General features: G+C 42.0%; 1 protein-coding gene and 1 long non-coding RNA gene across 3 annotated transcripts in view; one reads left to right on the top strand and one right to left on the bottom strand.

Moving 5' to 3' along the window:
- etv1 (ETS variant transcription factor 1) overlaps positions 1 to 23,380 on the bottom strand; it is a 114,391-nt gene extending 91,011 nt beyond the window's left edge. Inside the window, exons 1-5 of one of the 2 annotated variants that reach the window (XM_033045595.1) lie at positions 23,224 to 23,380; positions 22,639 to 22,764; positions 21,692 to 21,776; positions 20,944 to 20,991; positions 11,025 to 11,078 (exon numbers count right to left, since the gene is read on the bottom strand). In XM_033045595.1, the coding sequence (XP_032901486.1) occupies positions 11,025 to 11,078; positions 20,944 to 20,991; positions 21,692 to 21,776; positions 22,639 to 22,695 (244 nt within the window). In that variant the 5' untranslated portion in view covers positions 22,696 to 22,764; positions 23,224 to 23,380. Of the gene's footprint in view, positions 1 to 11,024; positions 11,079 to 20,394; positions 20,747 to 20,943; positions 20,992 to 21,691; positions 21,777 to 22,638; positions 22,765 to 23,223 lie in introns of those variants that run through there. The other variant, XM_033045604.1, reaches the window with a different exon arrangement.
- Positions 22,760 to 24,157, top strand: LOC116988748. The gene is made up of 2 exons (XR_004416061.1): positions 22,760 to 23,020; positions 23,367 to 24,157. It is a non-coding gene; the product is annotated as an uncharacterized LOC116988748 (long non-coding RNA).
- Positions 24,158 to 24,608: the final 451 nt, after the last annotated feature.

Here is a 24,608-nt window from a genome sequence, read left to right as displayed (position 1 = left end):
ATGCTTTAATGGGGGTTCTATGGATCTGAGTATAATGGCCTTATATCTGCATCAGAATATGTATGTAAGGCTAGAAGTCATCCTTCAACAATGTGCGATTTTCTTATATGAAAACTTGGAATTCATATCTGCCCCACAAGTTCTGTTTTATAAATATACTAGACCAAGTGCAGACCCGTTGGGTCTGTTCCCCCAAAGTGTGGTTGCGGGGGATGGGCGGCATGCGGCGTCACACACACTAACTAGCCCCCCACCCCCGCACACCCGCTAACTACCCCCTTTGATATTATATTAATATTATTAATTTTCTCCTTTTACCCCATAACCGCCCTATCCACTGGCGCATAGCCCCCAACTCGCAGGCGCGTCTAGAGAGGGGGGGGGGGATAGAGAGTGAGGGCAGAGAGAGAATGGGGAGAGACAGAGAGAAAGGGGTAGAGACAGAAGGGCAAGAGACAGAGGGGGTGGAGGGGAGGAGGAGGGAGGGTGGGTGAGGGGGGGAGGGTGGGGGAGGAGGGGTAAGAGAGATGGGAGGACAGAGAGAGGGGAGGAGAGAGAGAGGGATAGAGGGGGGCTGAGAGTCGGGGAGGGAAGGGGGAGAGGGAGGGGAAAAGGGGGTTTAGGGGAGGGGTGGAGGGGAGGGGGGAAGGGGGTTTAGGGGAGGGAGGGCAGGGGGGTGGGGGAGAGGAAAGGGGGAGAGAGAGGGGGGGAGAGAGAGAGAGAGATGGGGGGGAGAGAGAGAGAGAGGTGGGGGAGAGCGAGAGAGGGGGGAGAGTGAGAGGGAGAGATATGGGAGAGGGAGAGAGAGGAGGAGAGACCGAGAGAGTGAAATGTAACCGTGCGTCACTCGTTCAGAATGTTCTGGAAATGAAGCGTGGGCGTCTCATGCACGAAAGCTGTCGGCAGCTCTATATAATTCAGGGGAGCAGCCTGCCGCGTCACACACACACTGACCACCCCCCCTCCCTCTAACCACCCCCCCTCCCCCCCTCTAACCACCCCCCCTCCCCCCCCCCCTCTAACCATCCCACCCCTCCCCTCCCCTCCCCTCTCCCCTCCTCCCCTCTCCCCCCTCCCCCTTGACACACACACACACAGCGGGTCCGATCTAAGCTATCAATGAATACAGCTAATTTTTTTTTTAACTGTCTTTGAAATTTAATGTTAAGCATTAGTGATGTTAAGTGACAAATAATTAAATTAAATTCAATAAAAATTAAATGGAATCTACAACCTGGCAGCTGGGGGGGGCCGGACCAGCAGACAAGCTGGGGAGGCGGGGCTGGGCGGGGCCAGTTGGGCCAGGTGCAAAGGCATTGTGAGGTCAGCGGGCGGAGCCACCAGGCAGGCTGGGAGGTCATGGCTGGGCGGGGCCAGTTGGGCCAAGTGCAAAGGCATTGTGAAAGGGAGGGCACTGTGAGTCATGCAGCAGTTTGATTTTAGTGGCAACACGTGAAGGTTCCAATCTCCCTCACCTGTCCCATTGTGATGTCATATATGTAAATGAGATCCATTGTGATTGGACATCTGTGAGGTGGCACTTTGGCTCATGTAGCAGTTTGATTTTAAAATGTTTTGATGTTTTGTGAACAATTTTATTCAAAATCTGGGGAAATAATTGATGAAATCTAGAGAGGAGTGGATTTCTGAACTCATAAGTTAAATCCCTACCTAAATTGTAAAAATCTCCGCGTTTTTGCATCTGGTTTTCGAGGAAACTGTTTAACTGTTCTAACATACACCTGACATACATCCACACACACACAAAGTTTTAAAAGTATATAGATAGATGACTGTGCAGATACAGATAATTTCCTTTTCTTTAAAAAAACTGTGTAAAGCAGAAGTTAAGACCATTTTGTTACTTTGGTGTTCTGGGAAATGGTAAGGCAACTCCATGTGATGAATCTTCGTAGAAACAAAGAACTGTTCTAACAAAGAAGGAAACCATTCAGCCCATCAAGTCCACAGCATCTATTAAAGCAAACCCAGCAGATCCGCTCCCCCACTTATTCTCCGTACCCCAGCAAATGACGCCATCTCAACTGCCTTGCTGTTTCCTTTTGAAATGGAGAGCCTGCGGATGCTGTAATCAGGAGAGAAAATAAAACAAACCACTGGAAGAACTCAGCAGGTTAAACAGCATAAGGACATAAGTGTTTGGAGTAGAATTAGGCCATTCGGCCCATCAAGTCTCCTCCGCCATTCAATCATGGCTGATCTATCTCTCCCTCCAAACCCCATCCTCCTGCCTTCTCCCCATAACCCCTGACACCCATCCCTAAGACCTCTGACAGCATCTGTGGAGGCAGGGGGATAGCAAAGTTTTGGGTCGTGACGCTGCATTCGGACAGATCCTGATGAAGCATCTCGATCGTAAACATCATCCATTCCTCCACAGATGCCGTATGACCCTCTGAGACCCCCAGTGTGCTTGATACCCATTTAAAGATTTGGCTTTTTTCTGTCACTCCTAAATACAGAAACATCAAGATCATAACTATCACCTGTATAACGCATTTTGCTCTCAATATCAAATTGCGCCACCACTCCTCATACCTTTCACCACCCTATAACTACCTTCTTACATAAAGCTCTATTGATTTCCTAACAGCTAATGAAGAGTGTCAAAGGGCCTGTTTCTATGCTGTACTGTTTGCCAACAAAAAGGTGCTAAAAATGTAATATGACCATGTTATCTTTTAAACAAAGTTGTCTCTTTGACAATACGTTCTTCACTGGAGATGCAGAACAGCCTCTCCAAGGATCATGTTCAGCAGATATTTTGGGCTGAAGGGCCTGCTCCTGTGCTGTACTATCTACGTACTGTGTACAATGCTAAGTAAACAAAAGAGAATTAAGATATTTCAATAAGAGCTACCAGTCACACCACGGCAACCACAGCCCCTTCGAGCAGACTGGTGACCATCTGGAGAAACAATGGGGTTGGCCCACTCCACTATTGCCTCATGTTTTCACAGTCATGTTTTGATATCAAATGACAAGTGAAAGTGCCGAGCAATATTTAAAGGGAATAAATGAAAATGGTTAATACCAAGAATAAGATGCTATCAGGCCGCTTATCTACATTTTATGAATCATTTTCCATATTGTATCTATAATAAATGCAACATTGACAACATTCTTGACACACAAAAAAAATCTGCAAATTCATTTAAGCACAATTCCTTATTTGTAAGTCAGAATCCAGTAAACATTTTTAAATTGCTGGGGAAACTCAGTAGGTCAGGCAGCATCTGTGGAGGGAAATGGATAGGCGAAGCTTCGGATCTGGATCTTCCTTTAGTCTGAAGGGTCCCCATCCAAAACGTTGTCTGTCCATTTCCCTCCACAGATGCTGCCTGACCTACTGGGTTTCCCCAACAGTTTGTGTTTTGCTCAGGATTCTAGCATCTGCAGTCTCTTATGCCTCCAGGAAATATTCACGAGTTATATGTGATCTGATGTCTTTCCCAATGGATGTAATCTCATGCCTCATGTACTTTTGTGAAACAAATTGACAGACCTGAGTGATTTAACTGAACTCATCCAAGTTGAAATAGGATACTGCAAATAGTCTCAGAAATCAAGATAACCATCCGTTGAAATTACCTTTCTTGATCAGTTTTCAGGGACCTGCTATGTGAGGTGTGTAGCAAATTCTCAGTCAGATATTGGCTTGATGCCTCCCCATATTTAAACAGAGGAATAGACCTCTGTCATTCACTGCCTAAGGTCACACAAGTACAAGTAACAGACAGAATTGGAAACTAAGAAGCTCAGAGACTTAACAAATGGTACGAGTAAACTGGATCCCTTCCTTAAACAACCACAGCATTCTTTAAAAAGCTACAACAGTACTGAACTGTTAACAGGTTTACTGTCAGAGCAGTTTGCCAAACTAGTTTCTCGACATCTGTTACTGCATAACAAATCCACATCTCAATACTGAAGGAAAGGCTTTTGTGAGAAAAGCAGACGCTCTTTAAACAAAACGGTGACAAGATCAGGTTAGTCCTGCATTTTTATGAACAATTACAAAGATATCAGTAGACATGGCAGTTCATGTCGAAATTTGCAGTTCATTCATGAACTAGCCATCCCTACTTCAACTTACAACTCTCTTGATCACAATTCGGTGCAAAAGGTCAGCTTGATTTAAACAAAAGATTGCTATACAGCAACGCAAACCAGTGTGCACATAGACACTGGGATCAGTCTTGCAAATAAAACGTTACAAGTTCGAGAGGACAAGCTTTACATCTTAAAATGCCTTGTACTACCAGTGGTGGATTTTGCATTTCCTGCCAGAGCTAAATTGCCCAATTTACAATACAGGGTGGATGAACGGATTAGACAATATTAAGGTATAGAGCATATGGACCAGAGCTGCCTGGGTGCCCTTTGCTTGAAAGGAAATTGCAAAGATGGTATCAAAGCGCAATACGTGAGCAAATCTTCTGCATACACATTTAGGGGACATTTTCATTTAAGATTAGCAACAACACCATGAGACACAACCATGCAGTAAGTAGAAGGAATTCGCATCAATACAGCCGCATTGAAGCTAGGTGTAGTCCAGTAAAGTTTTTATTAATAACTAGACCAAGTGGGACCCATCGAGTCCCGTCCCCCAACGCAGGGGAGGGCTGGTCTCCGAACGCGGCATTGGCGTTCACCCCGGAGACAGGCGCCCCCCAGAGCCAATCACCCCCATAACCCATTCCCCCAACGTAACCAGTTCGCCCAACGCAATATTCCACCTTTCTCCCATAGCCCCCAACTGCGCAGGCGCAACTCATTTCCCCTCATCCCCCAACACTCCCTCCCCCTCTTCACCCTCCCTCTTCTCTCCCATCCCCTCCTCCACTCCCTCCTTAACCTCTCCCTCCCTCTCCTTTCCCCTACCCTCAGTCACTCCCTACTCTCAGTCACTCACTCCCACCCACCATAACCCCTCCTCCCTCCCTACCTCCCTGACCCGTTGTGCCCCATTTCCCCAACACAATATTCCACCACTCACCCATTCCCCAACGCAACCCGTTCCTCCAATGCAATGAATCATTCCGGGGGGGGGGCAGTCGGCGCTTCCCGGAGCCAATGAATGGACTTGACTTTTGGGTTGGAGTCGGCACTCCCTTGAGCCTATCAATCCTTCCCATGTGGGGGGGGGGGGGGGGGCAAAAATCTCACTCTCTCCTTACTCCCCTTGAAGCTGCTGATCCCATTGTCTCCCTGTCACCTCTCCCTCCCTCTCCTTTTCCCTACCCTCAGTCACCCCCTTGCTCACCTCTCCCCTTTCGTACTCTCCCACTAAAGAAAATGTTTAAATACCATTTCTTCTCCTCCCATCCCCCACTCCGTTAAATCTCATAGCTTCTGCATTGGCAGCAGAGATCACATTGTGATGTCATTTTCGGTTTTTGGAATGTTCACTGCAGCGTGTGTAAATGAGAACCCATTGTGATTGGACGACTGTGAGATGCCATTGTGGCATCATCACCGGAAGATGCTAGAAAAGTCTCCCACTCACAGGCAGTTATTATTTTCAAAGTTGGCTTTTTTTTAAACGTTAAATATTAATAACGTGAAATATAACATCAAATGTGAAGAAACTTGATACTAACGACCATGGGAAAAGGCTGAGAAAGATTCTGCAAAAATGTTCGCACTATTGGGCACCGTTTTGGCGTAGTTCCTTGATCTCACAGACTTTTAATAGAATATAGATAACAACTGTCTATGAGGACGTGGCAGGCACTCAATCAGCACCACCAGACGTAGTTTAGAGAAACAAGGTACTGCAGATGCTGGTTAACAACAAAATACACAAAGTACTGGAGTGTCTCAGCGGGTCAGGTAGCATCTCTGGAGAACATGGATAGGTGACGTTTTGTATCGGGACCCTTCTTCAGACTGATTGTGGTGGCGGGGTTAGGAGAAGAAAGCTGGAAGAGAGAAGGGGCAGGACAAATCCTACCACGTGGGTGACTTGGACAGGTTGGGTGAGTGGGCAGATGCATGGCAGATGTAGTTTAAAGTGGATAAATGTGAGGTATCCAATTTGGTGGTAAAAACAGGAAGGCAGATTTTTATATAAATGGAGTCAAGTTGGGAAAAGGGGAAGTACAACGGGATCTGGGGGTCCTTGTTCATCAGTCACTGAAAGTAAGCATGCAGGTACAGCAGGCAGTGAAGAAAGCAAATGGCATGTTGGCCTTCATAACAAGAGGAGTTGAGTATAGGAGCAAATAGGTCCTTCTGCAGTTGTTCAGGGCCCTAGTGAGACAACACCTGGAGTATTGTGTGCAGTTTTGGGCTCCCAATTTGAGGAAGGACATTCTTGCTATTGAGGGAGTCCAGTGTAGGTTCACCAGGTTAATTCCCTGGATGACGGGACTGTCACATGTTGATAGAATGGAGTGGCTGGGCTTGTATACTATGGAATATAGAAGGATGAGAGGGTATCTTATTGAAACATATAAGATTATTATGGGTTTGGACACGCTAGAGGCAGGAAACATGTTCCCGATGTTGGGGGAGTCCAGAAGCAGGGGCCACAGTTTAAGAATAAGGGGTAAGCCATTTAGATCAGAGATGAGGAAAAACAGAGTTGTGAGTGCGGAATTCTCTGCCTCAGAGGGCGGTGGAGGCTGGTTCTCTGGATGCTTTCAAGAGAGAGCTAGACAGAGCTCTTAAAGATAGCGGAGTCAATGGCTATGGGGAGAAGGTAGGAACGGGGTACTGATTGTGGATGATCATAATGAGTGGCGGTGCTGGCGCGAAGGGCCGAATGGCCTACTCCTGCACCTATTGTCTATTACAAACTAACGGGATGAACATTTAATTCTCCACCGCCCACAACCTCCTTCCCCCCCACTTTTTTTATCCTCTCTTCTGAGGGCCAAACCTGGACGTATCCAATTCTCCATTCCACCTATATTCCTTCCTCTGGCTTCACGATTCGAACATCTTCTATTCTCATCTCATGTCTTTTGTCTTTTCATCTTACATACCTCACTGAGGTTACTTGATGATTGTGCTGGTGAGAGCTTCATCAACAACAAGGAAAAAAACCTTCATGGTGCATTTATACAAAAATGCTGCATTAATAAGCTGCTCCTCATTGGTTAATGAAGATCAACACAGGACTTAATTTGAATGTCTCACAAGTTCAACAGACATTGTCAGTAAACCATGGAGGGATAAGGCAGGTAACTACAGACGAATGGTACATACGTCAGTGCTTGGGAAAGTATTGGAGAAAACTCTAAAGGAGGAGATTTATGTTCATTGTAAAGGCAGGGAGAGGGGTTGATCAGTATAGCTTTTTTCAGCGGAAATCCTGTCTAATTCGATTGAGATGTTTGAGGAGGTACAGAGGAGAATGATGAATGCAGGGCTGTAGACGTTGTCAGTATTGATCTTAATAAACTAGTTGACAAGGTACTGCAAGGATTGCTGGTCCAGAAAGTAAGGCACATGGGATCCAATGTGGGTGGCTGACTGGATACATGGCAGGAGGCAGAGGGTGTGATGGTAGGGTTTATTTTCTATTGTAAGTCTGTGAATAGTGGTGCTGATATCTTTGTTGTTTTTGATATTATTAACGACCTAAGTGAGAATATAGATATGATTAGTAAGTTTACGGATGACAGGAAATTGGTGGTGTCGTGCATAGTGAGGCCACAGGAACATACATATATCAGATGGAATTTAATGCCAAATAGTGTTCTACTATTTACTGTCAACTTTCAGGGCAACAATAGACTTATTATGGCTATTAAAATTCCTTGGTGCTCTACCATTTACTGTATATCCTACCTCTAAGGAATATTGACAAAAACAGAGACCTAAGATTCAAACTCCATTGTTGCCCTGAAAGTGAGTGGTGATGATGGCATATGGCATGCTTGACTTCATAGGTCGAGGCATAAAAAATCAGAGTTGGGGCGTTATATTTGTTTAGTTTAGTTTAGTTTAGTTTATAGATACAGCATGGAAAATTACCCTTCGGCCCATCGATGAGGAGGAGGAGCCATCTTGGTGAACGGCTGCTAGCCAGCAGCCGTCCGTTTTAAATCCGTTTTTTTTATAGTTTTTAGTGAGTCCTGTTTTTTGTTTGTAGGGGATATGGTCTTTTTAATGTGGGGGGTAGGTGTAAACTTAATTTCTAGGTCCCTACCTGGTCGGTGTGGCAGCCTTTTCTCCGGGCTGCCCGTCGACCCGTCCTCGTGGCCTACCTGCGGGCTTGGAGCGCCGTTTCCTGGCGGGAACCGCCCAGCACCTCGGCCTCGGCGGCGGCACAGCATTGGAGCGCTGGAGCGGAGCGGGCGATCCCTTGCCTGGGTCGCCGCGCTGGAGCGACGCGCTGGAGCTTGGCGAGCTGGACCGCCGAGAGCAACAACTCCGGGCTGCGGGTCTGCGGAGCGGAGAAGCGGCGCCGATTTTGTCATCGGGAGCCTGGGAGCTCCAAACCGGCGCGGCCTTGTCGGCTTCGGCAGCCGCGGGCTCCAACCAGGAAGCGGCCGTTCCAGGTGGCCCAGCCGCCGAAAGGACTCTCCCGACGCCGGGGCAAGACCACCCGGCGAGAACGGCCAGGGACATCGGGCCTCCGTAGAGGCAATTGCGGTGGCCTCAATAGGCCTGACTTTGGGGTGAACATGGGGTGGGGACTGGACATTGTGCCTTCCTCCACAGTGCTACCCACTGTGGGGGGATGATTTTTTTGTCTAATTGTAGTCTTGTAGGTCTGTGTCCAAGATGGCTGCCGTGAAGAGAGAGTGAACGCTGGCGCGCTTTGGCTGCCGCTGCTCCCTCTTCACACTGTGTTTTTGATTTTCTGTTTTTGGATTGAATCCTGTTTTTAATTTGTGTCTCTGTGATGTCTTTATTACTTGTTTTATTCCGATTATATGTTATTCCGATATACTATGTAAGGTGTCCTTGAGATGTTTGAAAGGCGCCCATTAAATAAAATGTATTATTATTATTATTATCGTGACGACCAGCGACCACCCGTACACTAGTTCTTTCCTAAACGCTAGGGACACTTTACAGAAGCCAATTAACCTACCAAATCCGCAAGTCTTTGGAATGTGGAAGGAAACCGGAACACATGGAGAAAACCAATGCAGTCACGTGGAGAACATACAAACATCATATAGACAGCACTCGAAGTCAGGATCGAACCCGGGTCTCTGGTGCTATACGGTAGCAACTCTACTGCTGTGCTACTGTGCTACCCCCAAACATTACAAAACACTGCTTAGGCCGCATTTGGAGCATTATGTGTAGTTTTCTCCAATAGAAAGGATGCCAATGCACTGGAGAGCGTGCAGAGGAGATTCACCACAAATGTTTCCTTGATTGAAGGATTTTAGTTATGGGGAGGGATTGGATAGGCTGGGTTTGTTTTCCCTACAGTGAAAGAGGCTGAGGGATGATCTGATAGAAGTATTATGAGGCATAGATAGGCATAAAATTATGAGGCATAGATAGTCAAAATATTTTTCCCATGATGTTCCCAAGAACAAGAGGACATGGGTTTGAGGGGAAAAGAGAAGGTTAAAGGGGAAATGGGACCCTAAGAATATATATTTTTTACAGGGTGGTTAATATCTGGATCTCGCTGCCAGGGGAGGTGTTGGAATGAGATTCAATTACTACATTCATAAACCATTTTGACAGATGCAAATAGGAAAGGTATAGAAGGATACGGTCCTACTGCAAACAAAATGAAATCAATGTAGATGGGGAAAACGATCAGCATGGTTATGCCTCTATGTGTCTAATGTCACTCAGTCCTCCCAGGACATAGAAACTCAGCCAACTCCCACAACTCTGATTTGGTTCACTGTGTTGTCAATGCTAAAAGCCAATAAACCATCTCAGATGCAGCCTATTGGCTACCAAGGCAACGATGTCGGGTTTTGCTTGTTAACAGAAGGCCATTAATATTGGGCCACAACTCAGTAATCCATTGAAGTTGAATTTGACAAAGGAGAAAACATGATTAAATAATGCAGCAATGCTGTTGATGAGCAAAGACGACAACTCACAATTTGCGTACTCTTCCCTCACTTTGGTTTAAGTGCGCCAATAGAAACATCTATTTTTAAACAATCTTTCTTGAATGCAATAGGTTTTAAATGACACACAACTGATTCATAACAGCAAATCAGAATTCTACACACCTAATCAAAGTAACATATATTCACACAAATAGCTGTTAACATTGATCCCATGGCAATAGGCCTCAAAGGGTATGGGCTTGCACTTTCATGCTTGTTATGGTTCCCACTCTCACCTCCAGGTACCTGATGTGCACGCACATTGTGCGAGGCAATGTGCAATGAATACACGCCAGTAAAATATCCCATGTATGCTAGAGTAGTAACTTTCAAATGACCCTGTGTGTTTGGGAGACCTTCCCCTCAGCCCCTTCAATTCCAGGCACATTTTGCACATTCTCCATCATGACTTCTGAACGATGGTGTCAGCTCATCGAAGGAAACCATCAATCATTGCAGGAAAATGGTGAAATCTGATGACCGCTGTGGTGCCGGTTTGAAAGCGCACACTGAAAGTGATAATATGTGGATTTTATGTGTATTAATCAACAGTGATGCCTGTGTATCGCAGTGAATGCCCAACGTTTTCAACAGAGCATGCAATGAATTCATGTTACTGTAACAAGAGTTGGCTCAGGCAGCCGAAGCTGCATGCAATTGGTTTCCCATCTGTCTTCAGTCCAGAGAACATATGAATGACAGATCCCTCTGTGTCTAACACCTTGATCCAGTTGGTATTTCCTAAAGCTGCCTGCAGCCACAACAGCCTCATTCATAACATGGATTCTAAGTGCTAGCTTTGCTGATGTCACACAGACCGGGAAAGAAGACTCCACTGCACCCCCTCCCCCTCTGCATCCCCACCACCCCCACACCAGCACCTGACCACAAAGCAGGTTACTGTTCAAATTAAAAATAATCATTTAAAAAAATCAGTCATATTCTACTTACAATTTTCAGACTGGAAATCTGGCACAAACTGTTCATCATTGTCAGGGACCTGAGCTGTTGGGGGGAAAAAAAGGAAATCTGTGAAAATATTGAATGTGAAACAATTTAAGAATATTTGATTTAAATAAAACAACCTTAAAACAATTTTGGCTTTGCAATTAAAGGCAACACATTCCAACATGATGAAAAAAATGGTTGCAAAAAAATTAGGGCAGCACGGTGGCACAGCAGTAGAGTTGCTGTCTTACAGCACTCATAGCGAGGGGTGCTGTCTATACAGAGTTTGTACGTTCTCCACATGACCTGCATGGGTTTTCTCCGAGATGTTCGGTTTCCTCCCATATTCCAAAGACGTACAGCTGTGTAGGTTAATCGGCTTGGTGTATGTGTAAATTGTCCCTAGTGTATGTAGGATAGTGTTAATGTGCGGGGATCGCTGGTCGGCGCGGACTCGGTGGGTTGAATGCTCTGTTTCTGCGCTGTATCTCTAAGCTAAACTAAAAAATTAACAACCCTATAACTATAAATCTACAAATAAACTAAAACCAATTAGTAAATAAATGCAATTGATAACATATTAATCTTGAAGATAATAGAATCTTCACTCTGCACCATTACATTGGATGGAGCCTATTCTCTGCATATTCAATGATCTTTACCCCACTGAGGTGAAGAGTTGGCAAGATACGATTTCACAATTCCATTTCTGAAATACAGCAACCTACAACAGGAAAGACTTCCACAAAAAAAGTTGTCCAATTGGGATTGTCAGTGAATAATTTTGCACGTGGCGCAGCGGTAGAGTTGCTACCTTACAGCATCAGAGACCCAGGTTCGATCCTGACTAAGGGAGCCAATGGACGGAATTTGTGCATTCGCCCTGTGACCGCCTACGTTTCCTCCGGGTGCCCCGCTTCCCTCGCACATTCCAAAGACATACAGGTTTGTAGGTAAATTGGTTTTGGTAAAAATTGTAAATTGACCCTAGTATGTAGGATAGTGTTAGTGTATGGAGATCTATGGTCGGAGTGGTTTCAGTAAGCTGAAGGGTCTGTATCCGTGCCGTCTCTATAAAGTAAACTAAAAAAATGTTGTTTCTTTGCTGGACTTCCATTAAGAAAAAAGTGGATGAATGGCAGTTGCAATTTTAAAATATTTGGGCAAGTGTACAAAGTTCATGAAGTTGAAATAATAGCAGTGAATGATTCACAAAATTGTAATTCACATTAGGGCTTTGAATTTTAACATTGAGATTGTATTGAAATATGAATATTAGCTTAGTGGCTAGACCCTTTTGCTCAGTCAGCAAAACAAAGCCTTTCGCTCAGCCTTTTGAGCTTTTTGCTCAGTCAGCAAAACAAAGGAGCTGATCATCAGCTTCAGGAAATGGAGTAAAGTACACTGGTTCTGCAGAGGGAGATGGTCAAGAGCTTCAAGTTTCTAGGTGTAAATGCCATCAGCAATTTGTCCTGGTCCAACCACACTGGCGCTACAGCTAAGAACGCCTCTACTTTCTCAGATGGCTAAAGAAATTCAGCATGGCTTAAATTAGTTTTTTTTTTTTAACCGATGCCCCAAAGAAATCGGGACGTATCACAGCCTGGAATGGCAACCGGTCTAGCCAAGTGTGAGAAATTACAGAGAGTTGCGAATATAGCCCATATAGAATACAGACCAGCCTACTCTCCATCAGCTCCACTTCCAACTCAAGTAGCCGCATGAGAGCAGGAGAGCAGGCGACGTAACAAAGGACCACTCACAAAAGATGCAACAAACCACCACATTCAACCCTTTCTCCCCACTCTTATCGGACTTTTGAACGTATACAGCACATATCTTTAATTCATTGTTCTTTGACTCTCCACATCACCGTCTACATCTCTTGTTTCCCTTATCCCTGACCAGTATACAGCACATGCTAGGAAAGAAATTCCCAATCTTCCAATCTATCTCATTGCAGCCCTTGAAATTTTTTCTGGCACTTTCTCTATGGCTGTAACACTATATTCTGCACTTTTTGTACTCATACATGGCACACTTGCCTGGATAACATGTAAAACAAAATTCTCAGTATGCATGACAATACATACCTACTCTTGGTATTTCTGTACGTTACAATGTAAACCAATACCAATACGTGGATTTCCCCAATAACTCACTCCCACTTTAACTCCACACCTTTTGTTATTTGGTCCAATATCAAGAAACGTTGATGTGGGAAATAAAACCCCTTCTAAATTCAAACTCAATTCCTGCCGTTTAAACATCAATCTTATTTCAGAAATGTTGTGCTTCACTCAGCTGATTTTTAAATAGTATATTGGGTATGCATGAAAAATAAAATCATGCCAAACTAATTTTGAAAACAATAATTCATAATTTGAAAAAGATGCTCATTCATGAACACATGCATGCACATGAACACACTCATGGGTATACACATGTACACATTCACAAAATTCAATTTGGGTGCATTTAAAATGATTTTTTTAATTAATGGAGTTAATTTAAAGTACTAAAGATAGACACAAAATGTTGTAGTAACTCAGCGGGACAGGCAGCATCTCTGGAGAGAAGGAATGGGTGACGTTTAGGTCGAGATCCTTCTTAAAACTGGTCAGGGATAAGGGAAACAAGAGATGTAGACGGTGATGTGGAGAGTTAAAGAACAATGAATTAAAGATATGCAAAAAAGTAACGATGATAAAGGAAATGGGCTATTGTAAGCTGTTTGTTGGGTGAAAATGAGAAGCTACTGCAACTTGGGTGGGGGAAGGATAGAGAGAGGGAATGCCGGGGCTACCTGAAGCAAGAGAAATCAATATTCATACCACTGGGCTGTAAGCTGCCCAAGCAAAATATGAGATGCTGTTCCTCCAATTTGCATTTAGCCTGACTCTGACAATGGAGGAGACGGAGGACAGAAAGGTCTGTGCAGGAATGGGAACGAGAATTAAAGTGTCCAGCAACCGGGAGATCAGGTTGGTTCACGCGGGCTAAGCGAAGGTGTTCCACGAAACGATTTGGTCTTGCTGATGTATAACAGTCCACATCTTGACAACAGATACAGTCAATGAGGTTGGAGGAGTTGCAAGTGAACCTCTGCCTAACCTGAAAGGACTGTTGGGGTCCCTGGACAGAGTTGATTGAAGAGGTATAGCGGCAGGTGTTGCATCTTCTGCGGTTGCAGGGGAAGGTGCCCGGGGAGGAGGTGGTTTGTGTGGGAAGGGACGAGTTAAATTGAAATATTTTAATAGATTTAAAGTACTACTTAGATCCGGTTTTCGTATGAAAATAACTAAGCACTCCTTTACAAATGTAAATAATCAATCTTGCGAGTTCACCTCCACCATTCAGATCAGAGAAACTTCAAGATCAATTTATTGTTTTTGCAGGCTTAGTTGAAATCAATTGGTAAAATGGCTGGGATCCATAATTAGCTCAATGCCATGAATGAAGAATTAAAAGTTGTTCAGAATTCTGCTCTTAAACATTATCCAAAGACTCTTGTGGGCAATATACTCGGATAGAATTTGAACTGATGAATTTTGCAGTTGAATTGCCTATACGTACGCACTCACGAGCAGCCTTTACCAATTAGTTTATCACAGAATTATTGCAGTACTTGGATCCATATCTGAGGAAAGAATTTATAGCTTTGGTCTAGAGGTATGAGAAGAAAGTACCAGAAAATAAAAATACATGAAGACTATAAATGAGAATAACATTTTGATCAACCAGACAATTTACTTTATATAAATGAAAAAATAAAAACAAACTGCAGATATTGGAAATCTGACATAAAAACAGTAAATCCTGCAAACCACAACATGATATGCATATAGGTAAGTACCTGTACAATGGTTGGCATGGCCTGGTGGGCAGAAGGTCCTGTTTCTAGCATGACTATGACTTTGACTCTACATGGAGTCATAACAGTTTCTACAGTTATTCTGCAAGTGGAGAATCTGGTTAGTTGTTGCGTCATATCACAAAACTGTGTGTGACCTGCACAGACTTCTTTGACCCTTCAAATAAATGAGTATCCCCAACTCAGAAAATTGGTCTTGTCTGGCTGACTTGTCCACTAGCCTTATGAAGATGTAAAATGATCAATGTAACTACTGTTTAGGGAGTACGGTGTCCAACCGGAAGTTTTGTTGCTGGTGGGATTTGTTGTGCAATGAGTATAAATGGGGGACTGGAAGCCCCTGTTTAATCACAGAAACCATGGCTTGTCGTGTGACACAGATTTTTTTATTCTTACATTTTACTGCCTGTGCGGACCTTTGTTCTAAATTGTTGTATTGCCAATTATTAAAAGTAAACTTTTGTAAAATATCAATTTTTGCATAGTTCTCAAGATTGACCACAACATGATAAGACCATAAATGCTTAGTGATTACCAGTGAAGCCTTCAAAGTGCATGGCCCTGCTCATTTTGGTGGATTTGTGATCTCCTACAACCATCACTGCCAGCAGTCAGTATAGATCTAAAGATCTTTCCACCTTTGCGATTTCAGTGGGATTTCCACGACAAAAGCAACATTTATACAATTAATTTTAAAATTAAATTTAAATTAATTTTAGGTTTAAATTGAATTTTGATTATCCCTGATATGACTGACCAAGAAGTTTTTACTATTGTTATTGCTCTATGTACTTAGGTTTTGGCACTATCGTGTCTAATTTACTTAGAATAAATGATAATTTATTGTGCATTTATTATTATTGTTCCATTTAATGTGCCTATAAAACTGCAGCAAGTAACAATTTCATTGTTCTGATTTATATCGGTGCATACGACACACACTCTTGACTTGCGCAAAAGCCTAGAATAATGTGGACTTTGTGGTGAATACAGGCATGCATTTCATCCCCCCATCAATTACTCTCCATAATAAGGGAGCCAAGGTTTTTGCAACTGCCAGATTCACACATAAAAGTAGGAGTAAAAATATTATGTCACTCTGAAAGCCTTGGTTTCTGTCACCAAACAGGGGCATCCAGTCCCCTGATTATACTCATGACACAACATAACCCAACAGCAACAAAACACCTGCTTGTGCACAGTTCTCCTTAAACAGGAGTCCGAAACAAGCACAAACATAATGTTTCTTTAAACCTTCGGCCTAAATAGGCTAAAGGCCAGAAAAGAGTCGCAACTTACGCTATCGAGTTAATGTCAAGCTCACTTCTATTTAGCCAGCATATTTAAACTAAAGATGGCATAGAATGCTCCAGTTCTGAAAAATAGGATTAGTATTGACAGGTATTTGATGGCCAGCACAGAATTAGTGGGCTGAAGGGACTTTGTTTTATGCTACACGACCGTGATTGAATAAACCACAACGAGGAATCTACAGTTTGTATCCATTTCTCTCAGAAAGAAAATGGATTGTTTTGTAAATAAATTGATACCTTAAGAACCTCAAAAAAAGTCAAATTTAGCATTCTCTTATATTTTAAAACAATAAATATGATATCCTGTACAAATTTAGTATTGAACACAAAGTTCTGAAGTAACCCTTTGGACCCTTCATTACATCGAAGATGCCCAAAACATTGCCTATCCTAGCACTCCAGAGACATTGCCTGACCCGCTGAGTCACTCCAGCTCTTTGTGTTCTACGTGAGATTCCAGCAACTGCGGTTCCTTGTATCTCCTGTACATATTTAAGTCATTTGGCATTCAGTTTGAAGGCAATTCCAGGTCTCACATGTCTGAATGGCCACCATAAGGATGGTATTCTCAGTCCTCCCTTATTGAAAAAAAGCTTTCAGAAACATTCAACGAACTAAATAAATCAACAAACTACAAATGACAGTCTATACAATTGAATTGTAAAAAAAAAATCTGCCGAATGGATCAATTTATTTTCTATCTATTTAGTACAACTGGTTTAATTGTAGTCCCCATCCATTTGGCTTCTCTACACTTTTTAAGTAGATAGTAATTGACAGTCAAATATATTATAAATATATTTTATTTATGATAAATAATCCATGATCCATGATCCAATCTAACAATGAATAAGATAACTGATTATAACAGTCACAGTACAGCAGTGTGGAAAAATATACTGAACTCCATCTTGATCAGGCTCTGGAATGTGTGGTCAGATCACTAAAACAATGTCACGCCCTTTAGCCTGGGGATTAGGGGTGGGGTTGTAGGAAACAATGGCAGACGTAAACTTGCACTGTCCCTGTAAACACTGCAAAGCATCTGCACTTTACATTCAAAACCAAAACGATGAAATTTAATGGTATACGCAGTACCTTTTACAGCTTGGGGGTTTGCACTGATTTTTATTTGTTTGGAGCTGATATTCAGCAGAACTGTTATTTAAGTGCTACCTGGTAATAGAACAGTATCAGGCAAGTCTATACGGAAAGAAAATGGTGGCGGTGCTGCCCTTCAAAAGCTTTTGTTAACCTGTGTAACAGTATATTCCACAGAAGTAAGTGTTGTTAGTGGTAGACTGCTACGCATTTAAACACATGTCCAAGCAGTTTTTTTTCACTTTACCTACACTCCACAGATGGTTTTTGTCATCTCTTGCCCCCAAAACAGAAAAAAGACAACTTTATGAGTGAATGTATGTAAGAGTGGAAGTTTTCTTTTGATATTCTATATCTGTCTATGTCTACAGCAATTGAAATTTTCATAAGATAGCCCTACTCTTTTTAAATGGTCTCAAAACGTGCCTGAAGACTGCTTCAATTCCAAAAGCATCATATTTTCCTTTCTTAATGAGCCACCCTGATGGAACCTTCTACATAATGCATCATTTCTTTCACAACAGTTTGTGCAACACGATAAACATTTTTACCCCCCCAGGGTATTAGTTCCACGCAAAAATCAATGCTAGATTCAACTCCTAGACCCACCATTAACTTAGGTTCTCTCTCCACAAATGCTGCATGACCCACTGAGTATTTTAACCATTTTCTGTTTGAATTCAGATTTCTAGCAGCTATGGTGTTTTATTTTAAGACTGCCATTGCATTATCCTGACTGTGATTAGTTTCGTTTTAGAAGTTGCAAGTCAATTTCTAAACTAAGAAAGCTAATACAAAAGCATATCTTGAAAATGAATCAATAAAATTAAACTTGCGAGTAGCCATTAAGATATTTTTGGGGAGCTGACCAAAAAAATAGGATTGGTGGCATGACACCAAGTTTATTGACACCACTGGCTAAAGAAAAACTATAAGAAGACGTATGTAGAAACGGCGTCCAACAAACGATGGAGGCGGAGAGAAATATTGAATTACAAATAAAATAAACACAATGCAGATATATTGCTTTGATGTAAGCGAACCGTTCTCCATTTACGCTCCGTTAGCGGTCAGTAACCACACAATGCCAACGCACAATGTCAAAACGCACTGGCTGTTTGGGGCAGACTGAAGTTGCTCCGTATGTACCGAATACTTCAAAAATATTTTTGTTTTACCTAACGTGCTTGGCTCCTCTAGTATCTTTACTCAAAGCTGTCTCTTTAAATTACAAGCCAATAATCCGTGCACAACAAAACGGAAACAACTCCGATACATTTCTACCAAAAGTAGAAAGAAAACAGCATTTATTTTTTGATCAATTCCATTCTGTTGCTTATTCAAAATGCTTGCTGGATCCTGAGACACTCGAGTACACTTTGGTTACTTTCTATCTGCTTCCAGAACATCCTGTCCCCAATCATTCTTCCCATTAGTGTTTCCCAACTTCCAACTGCAGCACACACAACGCATCGGCAAAAGGCGCTGTGTTTGCAGACGGGAATGGCAATAATCCAGCTGCATGGTTATTTTGCAAATGCGTTGAAGGGATAACGGCAGATTGTTTTGTCCAATGTTATTTTTTAAAATAGCGATCGTAACAAGCAAACAAAAAGTTGCCAAAGGAACATGAGCGTTTGACGAAGTTTTGTTACAACAGGACATCGTTGAATCAAAGATCCTTGCGCTTAATACTCTCTACACACCAACTATATATTATTGATAACATCCCTCCTGCGTTCTTTACCATTGATACCTTATATATTATAGTTTATCAACTATCATATATATATATATATATATATATATATATATATATATATATCAGTATCACTAGAGTTCACCGAGATTGCGCATAAATCTAGAACATAAAATTACATTTGGAAAAATATATTGCCCCTTGTACATTAACAACCCAGTACCGACTGTTCATCGGTATTATCTACTTAATGTTTATACCTGAATTGATGACTCACTCAAATGCACGTCCTTACCATAAACACATAGAATTATTAATATATCTTAATAATCATGTGTTTTGCACGATCGTCACAGGAAATTACTTACTACTTTAAATACCAACAAAGCAAATTTAGGGAGCGTTCCGTTCAGAAATCAATTTATTTTCAGTGAAATTGCTATTTTAAGTATCTCGGAGACTTTTGAACACCTGGTCATCCCACACAGCCCAATGAAAAGGCAGGAAACGTCTATTCCTCCTATCCTTTTGGCGCCCAGTCATTTCAATCAGACTATTCAAATGCTATTGAACGTCTCAAAAGATGTAGGAACAAACGCGGAGTAAAAGGAACTATTTTTATTTTAGATTATTCTTGTTTAAAAGTTGCCAGCGTTAATTCCCGAATAGATATGTACAGACAGAAGCCTAAAGGTCCCAGCACGAAAAGAATACATAGGATTGTAAAGTGGGATTTCAAGAGAGTGGTCAATGGGTTAAGCTATGTATTTCAATGAAAATCAATTATCACAATTAGTTACTTTAACTTATATCTATTTTATTAACCACTACATTATTAAGGTGACTTTCTTTACAAGAATGGGGACGACCTGCGTTCCATTTGGTGCTCAGATTTGCGGATGAGGATCAAACTTTGGCAATGCCAATGATAAAACCAGTATAATTAAAAAATGCAAACAGAACTGAAGCACAAACAGAACTTTTCCTCCCGCTATAATTTGTGTAACAAATGTTGACTAAAACTCAAAATTACATAGTGATTAAATCGAACTATATTTTACGTCCAAAGTTCATGCAAACAGTCTTGTATGTCAAGTTTAGACTATGTATCGATAATAAAACTATTTAACATTAGAAATAACTTAGTACAAATTCCGAATGACACTGGAAATTATACATGAAGCAAATTGATATAATTTAAAACCAACGAGAATTATTTGAAATTAATGTTGGCGCGAAATTAAGGCTAATTTATATTAACAACAACATGCTTTAAAAAAACCCATATGCAATCTAAAGTTATAGGGCTCAAAATCGTCCGAGTTTCGGATTCCCCCCCTGTTTTACAAATAAATTTAAGAGATTTAAAATATACTAGCCACAAACCTAAACTTCTGTGCTGTGAGCAAGCTGGATAAAAGACACTTGCACTCAGATCCTGAAGCATCCCGTCGCGATGAATCGAGGAATATAAACACTTTTTGCCATCAGAAAACAACACCTAAAGAACATCAAAGCTCGTTTTTTGGCACCATCGGAGTTCAGATGCAGCTTAATAATTCACGCTCAAAAAATTCTCCAGCAGCAATGAAGATTGATCAAGTGAAATCATCGCCAGTCAAAACTAAATGGTGCTTTCAAACTTAAGTCTAGCTGTCTGGGCGGCTGCAGATCTTCCCCCCAAAAGCAGATGTGATTGTATACTGGAAGCAATTTCTCCTGGTAATCTGTGATGACACTGGGAAGATCAGCCCTGAGTTCCCCAAGGCAGACTAATCACAGTCTATAATGTATGCATGACATATGAGGTGGCTCTTTTTGAGCTCAATTAATTGGGCTTCACGTTCGGAACGCAACTTTTAGGCGTCGCAATTGTATTTATTTTCTACATTTTTTTTTCAATTCTATCTCCTAGGGATGAGACAGTTTTCTTACCTTCTGCGAGCCACGTTTCCTGCAGCTGACTCAAATCCTGAAACAGTTCTGCAAGATACAGAGAGAATGAAAACACAAAGTCAGACCATTGTTTAAAGATGCAATAGGGATCTTATTTTTTAAACGCAATCTGAAATCAAGTCAGCAGAAAACACGTGAAATGGATTTCTAATAACCTTGTGTTAACATTCAATATGATGGAACAGTATCTCTGTATAATGCTCTAAACTTGGACGAATATCTTAAATAGCAATATTGATCAGATCCTACGTCTCATGTGTAAATGATGTGAACCAACTTGAACGCTCCCAAGATATTAAAAAAAACATGTTCCTTATCTTTTTAGTTGAAATCAGTCAACAATATTATGAGTTAACTGCAATAATAAGAGATTAGGCAGACAGACGTTTGCACGATTGATTCAATTGACCGACTATGCACCATCTCCTTGGTTTTAAATATATATTTTCTCAATCACCACATATATTATGAAGTTACGGAACATATTGTGCAAAGACTAAAACTCGACACTAAGCAGAAAAATGGGTACAACCTGTCCCACAGAGTGATTATATAAACTACGAATGCATTTATTTCATAGTAGATGACAGACGTGGATTTGTAAACTTTTGCTCTCAAATGCTAGTGACAGAGGTCAATATTTATTTTGAAATATTTTAATGCAAATAATGATTAGCGGTGCAATAAAGTAAGCGGAAGATATTTAATTTTGAAAAAAAAAAGTTACCTTCTGAATCTTGAGCTAAATCTGTGTCAACGAGTTTCCTTTTCCTTTCACTTGTCCTTTCACTACATTTCCCTCCATGCGGTTTCTACAGAAGACGACATGTTTGTTAAAACGTGGATCCAAACACATCTACTGCACGGAAAGTATACAACGCATGTCGCTGGGACTCACTCCGGGTTGAGGACAAAAACAACTCAAAATCAGTACGCCTGGCTTTGGCAAGTATATGTACTTTGGGAGCTTAATGTTGATAAAACAAGTGAAAACTTGATCTCGGACCACCACGTGGATGTGGTTTCTTTTTCAACTATCTGTGGCAAACCATTTCATCAATTTGTATTTAGCAGTCACGCGAATGTTGTATAGGATGTCAAAATAACTGATGATGTTTTTTAAATATGAAAACATAAGGGTATATGTTTGGTGTATGTGCGGTAATGTATACATGTTATACAGCCACAGTGATACATAAAGGAAAATGTAGTTCTACATTTGTCAAACACAGTAAAAAGCTGCGTTTCCTCTGCTGGTATTTACAGCAGGACGGTCCTGGTTGACAAATAATGAACAGCTGTTTAATGTCCTGCTGACTGTTGAAGCTTCTGCCTACTTCTGTGGCGTTGCATAATTTCTCATAATGATGACAATTTAAAGTCTGGTCGAGTTGAGGTACGACAACTGAGCTTTACTCAGCTCTGGTGTAAGGCTGGAAGGGTGAGGGAGAGTGGGGTGGGGAGATGGGTTCAAATCCCTAAAGCCTCAGATATTCACTTATTTTAAAATGTGTTGTGTTAATCTCCACAGGTGCCTTTTTTTTGTTATAAGCATTAACAAAATGGTGTGCATCTGAAGTTATAGTGATGACTGTTCGTAAAACTGTAATATTAATTTTAAAAATCACGTTCGTCGTCAAGTTTTTATACTAATCCACTTGTCAGTTCACTTACAGGAGTCACCATGTAAGGCACTTGCTGGTCGTAGTATCCGTCCATTCCGCAGCTCATCGCAAAGTCTTAGCTCGCTTTATTCTTCAGCATTTAGATAGAGACTGTGCCTTGACGGACTCGATCAGCCTACAATGACAGACAAGATGGCCAAAGAAAATTCTTGAATGGACCGCCTGAACTTGCATAAGTAATTAGCCTGCAGCGCACCATTCACAAAAAAAAAATCTCAGACTACCGCCCCAGCCTGTTCCAGAGAGATAGCGATCGGCCTGAAAACACGGACAAACTGCACGGAATTAGCGGCATACGGGGGAGGTTGGCAAGACACCGATACACGCACAAGCAGATAAACTGCTTCTATCCCTGCACTTCAGAATTATCTGTGAGTGTGCGTTCGCATCGATATAAAGGGATTTGCAGACCCGGATAGTACACTGGTAATGGCGATCAGCGTGGGATTCCCAAATGTTGTCCCTATATGCAGATAACGGGGCGAGATGGAGAGCGTTTTATTCCCATTATTATTTCTGCAAAGCTGTATCACGCAATGCTCTAGAGGCTTGCAAAAGTTGAACAGGGTCTCACCTGAATGGGTGTAGTGCGATCGCCTATAAATATCCCCGTCAGATTTGGTAAATAGCATGAATTAGTTGATGTAAGTCCTTTCAAGACAGCCCAGACCTATGATTGTGCTCAATTCACTCGTTTTTCCTTTGCTTCTCCTCCAGGGGCCTCCAGTGTTTTCTCACGGATCTCTCCCATTGGTCGCCTGTCTATTTCATCGGCTCCAATTTCCATCCGTCAATCACTCACTCCGCTACTTGATTAAAGATACAGGCTTTCTTCCGCGAAGACTAACCTAGTTTCTAACGCCTCAGTAAATGGGAGATGTGGAGGGGGGGAGTTTAAAATAATATGGCGTTAATCATATATAATTCTAAACATCACTATCCTTGAAAGAGAAGACGGAGACATTCGTGGTTTAAATCAGGTTGCAGAGTCTTAGATTGTAACCGAGCACAGCTTCACCTCAATGCAAAGTCCAGGTTTAAAATCAGTGCGAGCGAAGCAGTACTTCTTTTCTGGGACCGGAGCGTACATAAAACTGGCTGCATAATTTCTGCCTCACATCGATCATTTATTCAAGTTATCCGAGCCTGCCTGAAAGCTTCTCCATGTTGCCCGACGCGTTTCGCCACATCTGTTATGAACCAAAGAACACTATTCTGTGCATAATATTTGGAAATTAAGCGTTAAGAGTAAAAAAAGGAAACTAAAATCGGAAAGTACAGCAACAATTGCAACATTTCTGACCTGGTCGTGCTTAATAATTGCAGGACTCACAAAATCCCGAGCAACAATGACATTTCCTACAAGTCTGCAGATGTGTTTTTGTTTTATTATTTTATAACGTATATGCTGTTTTGCTCTTGGCAACTGCAACGCTTGCATGTTCAAGCGTTGCTTTTGGGGGGGGGAAAGAGGAACTTTGGTTCGAGAAATACAAAGTGAGTTAAAAGTTCTGCGGTTGAGCGTTTTCGACTTCATAACAAAAATACCCTCGTCTCTTTCCCACTGTTTCTTTAATATAATCTGAGCAACAGTTTTCAAGCTGTCTAATCAGGCAGGAAGAATGGTTCCCGCAGCAACGGGGGGTGGCACTTTGTGCATGACCAGACAGATTTGCATGGCTTTGGTGAGTGAACCAATGGTGCGGGCTGCTTTTCAGCTGATTGATATGTTTATTCATAGAGCAACAGTTTCCCTCCAGGCGAAAGAATGGGAGAACGAGAGAGAGAGAGAGAGAAAGGAGCCCTTTCAAAGTGAGAGAAGGCGAATTTATTTCACAAGAGAGAGGAGGATGAAAAGTCAACAAAACCAGACAGCAAGAGGTTGTGGGGGAGGTACATTCATTCACAAAAAAATAACAGGTACAGCCAGCAACCGAGAGGGGACGTGGGGGAGGGAAA

This window comes from Amblyraja radiata, chromosome 2 (assembly GCF_010909765.2).
Source record: "Amblyraja radiata isolate CabotCenter1 chromosome 2, sAmbRad1.1.pri, whole genome shotgun sequence".
NCBI classification, from domain to species: Eukaryota; Metazoa; Chordata; class Chondrichthyes; order Rajiformes; family Rajidae; genus Amblyraja; species Amblyraja radiata.
Note: the sequence above shows the minus strand (reverse complement) of the source record. Positions and strands in the feature narration are given on the sequence as shown.